Below are 5,433 nucleotides of genomic sequence, written 5' to 3' on the forward strand. Positions count from 1 at the left end.
ATCAGCCCTAGGTTTACCTTAAACCTAGAGAGTTGCACGCTTCCCAAGGCTATAAATACTCGATTAATCCTCATTAATCAAAAAACAACAAAAAAACAACCGAATAATTAAGAGATCAAGCAGAGAAGAACAGACTTATTAACAACCGGCTAATCTCGCTAACGACGCAGATTACCAACACTAAGCACTCTCACCTAGAGAGATCTCATTACTTTACTTTCTGTATTGATTACTCCTTAATCAGGTACTAACTTGACCGTTGGAGGCGGAGCTCTCAGGAGTCTCCGTTATTTTGCAGGTACAGACGTCCGGTTCCAGTCTCGGAATTGTAACTCTCCCGCAGGACATCAGAAAACCCCGAAACACGAGTTATTTAGGGCATGTTCACATTTACTGAACTAAACTGATTGGAGCTGAACTAAACTGAGCTGATTGGAGCTGAAATGAATATTTTATGAGAGAGGGAAATTAGGAGCTGAACTGAACTGAACTAATTGGAGATTTGAAGCTGAACTGAACTAAACTGATTGGAGCTGAACTGAATTAAAATCAAGTAGATGTGAACAAGCCCTTAGAACGGAAAAAATATATGTAGCATATCCTGTCTTGAATTCCCTATTTTATCTAAAGCCTCGATAAGTTTAAAGCCCTATATTGTTGGGCTGCTTGCACAACCAAATAGCCGACCCTAGTGGCTGTCTTTGGGAGGTACAATTTCTAGTAGAGATCAAGGGGAAAAACAATTTCAAATTAATTTGAAACTCTTGTTTCATTAAAGTTCATAAATTATCATACTATGTTACCAAAAAGTTGGTAATACATGTTTGCTAGCCAACTTTTCTTGCTCCTTTGCACGCTTAGCCTTTGCTTAACCGAGCCAACTGTATGTCTAATGTAATGTGAAAAAGAAAGTTTTACTTTTCCATTTCCAATGTTACACATTACTTTCTCCGAAAATTCTCTTTAAACCTCGTGCATTCTTATTTCATTTTCTACCTAAAAGCAAGAAAGATACGTAGTATATTATTCCTAGATTTTGGGCATTTAACTAAATAGGGGTCAAAGGTGATTATTAAGTTATTGTTCATCGATTATTATTAGCTAATTTTGTGTTCATATTTGATAATGACGTTTGACATATGATGTGACATTTGATTATTTATGTTTCATCACAAAAGAAAAAAAATATAAGACTCCGTTAAAAACATCTTTAATCATCTAGCCTTTCTAATTATGCTACATTTTTACATATCTATCAGTTATAAATGGCTTCATATAATATTTGTTACTATGTGTTTATGTATTACAACGGAAAAATACATATGTGTGACTCAATTTAAAAAAAATAGAGAAAATCACTCCAAGCTACGCGCGTACAACTTAAAGAATCTCAAAGTATAATTGTTCGATACCCTAGCCAATAAACCCCGATCAATCTTAACCCCATGCATTAGAGGATAAGAAGACATGGGGAGATGGTGTCATTTCATGGAGGATGAGGAAGATTTCATAATAAGTACACTATTTCATTCCACTTATTCTCTCTTTCCACACTATCAAATTAAAGTTTCGATTTGTGCAATCAAGGTCCAATTCTTATTTCATTTTTTCTTCTCTTTCCATGACAAATTACTAGTGTTATCAATTACCTAATTTAATCCACAGTGAGATTTAATTTGCGAAACGTAATTAATCACTACCTAATTATGTTAAATTAGCTCAAGTGTATCCACCGTACTACTACGCATGCATGTTACTATATAGTAAAATTGTAAAAAAATGATAGAATGATAGTTACTATATAGTTACTAATTACTATCCTCAAAACCCAAATAAAAATTAAGCTCATCAAAACGTACACTAAAGATAAAATTATACAGTAAAAGGTATGCATGACTCAATAAATTGCGCATAATTATGTCAAGTAATCGAAGGTGTAAAATCAATTATATAATAAAATCACAACAACAATACGTCATAAAGATTACAAGAAGAAGATTAATTGAAAAGTTAGGCAATAAAACACAAAAGTAAGAACAAAACATAGCAATTATTTGGAGAGATGAGAACGAAGGTGGCGTGCATGCGCATGCACTCGAAAAAAGCATATAAATTAAAATATGAAATACTTACACTTTTAATTAAAATCCAAACACCAATTACAAATTAAACTACAAATCTTTCTCGAATTTTCATTAATTTTGTATCAAGGTACATTTCACTAATTAAAGTTTTTGTCATCAAACCCAATCAAAAGATAAAATTAACTATAGTATAAGATCATATCCCAAAAAATAAAACTAAAAAAAAAAAAGTATTAGAATTATAAACAAAAGCACATGGTCACACCAACACCCTTTATAATAAATCAACATTATAGAAAATGTCAAATGGTTGATCACTACTTTAACCAATCACTTTCTTCCATTTGCCATATAATCCCTAATCATTACCCTAAACATCCATTTTCTTTACTCTTTCTTGTATTAATCATGATTATATCTAGCTCATCAACATCAAATTAAATTATAAATGACGATTATATATTTATATAATTATTATTATTATAACCTAAGAAGAAATATGCTGAGCTCAGGTCCACCATTACCATCCGGGTTTAGCATGTAAAATGCCTCCGAGTCACGGTTTCCTACGACCCGCTCAAACTTGGCTCTCATGTATAGCAACTCTCCCTCGGAACCAGAACCGGAACCTGTTCGATTCTCCACTAAAGGGATAACGCCCGCCCCAACTGATACGCTTTGGACCGTACTAAGCACGTGCCAATCAAACTCATTACACGCGCGTGAGTTTGCGTACCCGCATTTTCGCCCGTTGCAATACATAGTCCATACAGGCTCAAGGAAAAGCTTAGGCGCGTGCTTCCCACGCCCCGTTTGGTGTGACCCCCGCTCGCACTCTAGGGCGATCCTCACGAGCCCCGACGACATCTCACGGACTAAAGCTGACGTAGAGATCGCGAGCTCGATTAGTAGGGCAGGGTCAGCCCTAGGATCATCTTGTACCGCGAATGTTACATGACCTTTTCTGTGTCCAAAGAGAGTGCCCGTCACCTTCCGCCCTAGGGGAGTAGGGGAAGATAAGGAAAGGACTCGGTTCGGAATAGTCAACCATCTACACGTGGGAACCGCCGAGAAGGACGATGTAGAGAAGGAGAAAACATGGAGCAGAGACCGGAAAAAGGTGGATAAAGTAAGACGAGTTAGTTTCACCCGTGACACCACGAGGGAATTGGTACTATTACTAGAATCCCTAGTACGTACAAAGGGTTTATGAGACACGTCCCTAGGACTATCAGGAGAAAATGTAGAAGAAGTTGAACGGCTAAAATTAGAAGGGATAATTTTAGAACTCCAAGAATTACAACTTGTACTTCTACTGAGAGAAAGTTTTTGATCTTGCTTCATATTTTAGAGAGAGAAAATAGTGATTTTAGAGAGAGAATGAATGATAATAGGAATTAGAGGAAATAGTTTGTAAGATTGATTGAATGTTTTGGGGGAGACAAAGGAAATGATGAGTAAAGAGGGAAGAGTGGAGTTTGTGGTGGTCCAATATGTTGGAAGTGTTAATGATCAATTATCATATGCTTTAGAATAATATTTATACTCCTTTATATATTCATAACTTTGGTAAGACCATAAGATAGTTGAATATATATTTGAGATTGATTATTATTAATTATCTTGTTTTTAATAATTGTGGAGGAGGTAACATTATTTGCAAGCTTTTGAATTGATCAATTAAATAATTAAGTGTACTTAGGTCATTCGATCTCCTTTGTGTTCTTTCATTTGTCTTAACCCCAAATAAGAAAAGGCCATTGTTTTTGTTAATTTTGTAGCTTTATTCTAACCCCACATATTTTAACCCAATTTAAAGGATACAAGCAATCTTTTTCTCAAAATTATATTACTCCCTCCGTTTCAATTTGTTAGTCCCATATACTACTTTGGGCGTTTCAAAAAGATCTACCCATATTGAATGTATTCCACTTTTAACTTAGTTTTTATTTCCTATTTTATACATAATAAATTATGAGTGGTTAGATTAATTGATTGTGAATTAATAACATGACTCTATGTAAAGAAATTATTCCCTTGATTTATGCAATTATGACTAACGTTTTCCTTAAAAAAAATCAAAAAAATTAAATAAGGCAAACTATTTATGAATTGTTTTTTACTTTAATGCTAGATTCCAAATATTCACCTTTTCTTATTTTATGTGATTGATTGCATATGGGACTATCATATTGAAACAGAGGGAGTATTATAAATGGGAGTACGTAGTATTACTTTGATGGAAGAGTGTATGTAAGAATTAATTATTCGAATTTCAAATTTAATAATTTAAAGACAACTTTGTATGTACAACTTTTAATAATTTTGCAATAAAATTTGTTATGTTAGACATATAAAAGTAATACATTTATGCAATACTTTTCTTATATATTTTAAATTCATATATCTAACAATATTAGACATATTCAAGATTTTATAAAATCATCTAATAGAATTAACATGTAATATATCGTGTTTGCCATATGTTGTTTATACAACACAATGCAAATATACAAGCACATAAAGTAACACATGTAACACGTACACTTTTTTAAAAAGCATCCCAATAAATCAAGTATGAGCTATGGAGTAGAATTGATCATAATTCCTTTGTCCCGACTTTCTTAAAATAAATCATATAAGAAGTTAATATTTTTCCTCATCTCCTAATATATTTTTTCATCCCCTTTATTATCTTAAATTTATAAAGTTAAACAAAGGCAAAATGAATAAACAAGAAGGCATCATGGACCATGATTATTATAAAAATTATTCCTTAAAACTTGCTTTGCTATAATATTATTGGCTGTTTAGACGTGATGTGTTTGACAAAAATAGTACAAAGCAGTCCTTAGAACTTAGAAATTTAGGATTCCTTAGTTAATAAATAGGATTCTAATAAACTCCTAAATAGATTTTGAAGTACTTTTTGTGACTTGTGTCCCTGTAAATTGGTTGACCTTAACAGAACATGTATGTTGTCATTTACATTAATATAATATCATAGGTCACCGTCCAAATTATCTAGTGTTGCCATTGTTTTTAATAACTTGGTTTAGAGTCAATAAGCACCTGTTTAGACGTATAATTACATTGGTGTATGTTTTTATTTTAATTTTCATCTATATTAAGGTGTTTTGTGGAATGTAAGTTAAATTTACCTGAGATATGTGGTATTATGCTAGATTGTGAAAATTCTCTTAATCAGAGTATGTACCATTGATCACTATAAATAATGTCAAAACAATAAACAATAGTAACACATTTCAAAAAACAATACAAAAAACTATGAGAGAACATCTAATCAATTTATAAAGTATACTTGCATCAATTAGGATCCTTTAGCAAT

At 32.6% G+C, this 5,433-nt stretch overlaps 1 protein-coding gene across 1 annotated transcript; it reads right to left on the reverse strand.

Moving 5' to 3' along the window:
- Positions 1-2,166: 2,166 nt before the first annotated feature.
- LOC110691525 (protein MIZU-KUSSEI 1-like) lies at positions 2,167-3,624 on the reverse strand. Its single transcript, XM_021868462.1, has one exon. The coding sequence runs from the start codon at positions 3,426-3,428 to the stop codon at positions 2,565-2,567; it is 864 nt and encodes a 287-aa protein (XP_021724154.1). The 5' UTR covers positions 3,429-3,624; the 3' UTR covers positions 2,167-2,564.
- Positions 3,625-5,433: the final 1,809 nt, after the last annotated feature.

This window comes from Chenopodium quinoa, unplaced genomic scaffold (assembly GCF_001683475.1).
Source record: "Chenopodium quinoa cultivar QQ74 unplaced genomic scaffold, ASM168347v1, whole genome shotgun sequence".
Taxonomy (NCBI): domain Eukaryota; kingdom Viridiplantae; phylum Streptophyta; class Magnoliopsida; order Caryophyllales; family Amaranthaceae; genus Chenopodium; species Chenopodium quinoa.

What these genes read in the sequence shown, in the direction of transcription:
- LOC110691525 (XM_021868462.1), bottom strand. Translation starts at nt 3,428, where the DNA reads ATGAAGCAAGATCAAAAACTTTCTCTCAGTAGAAGTACAAGTTGTAAT.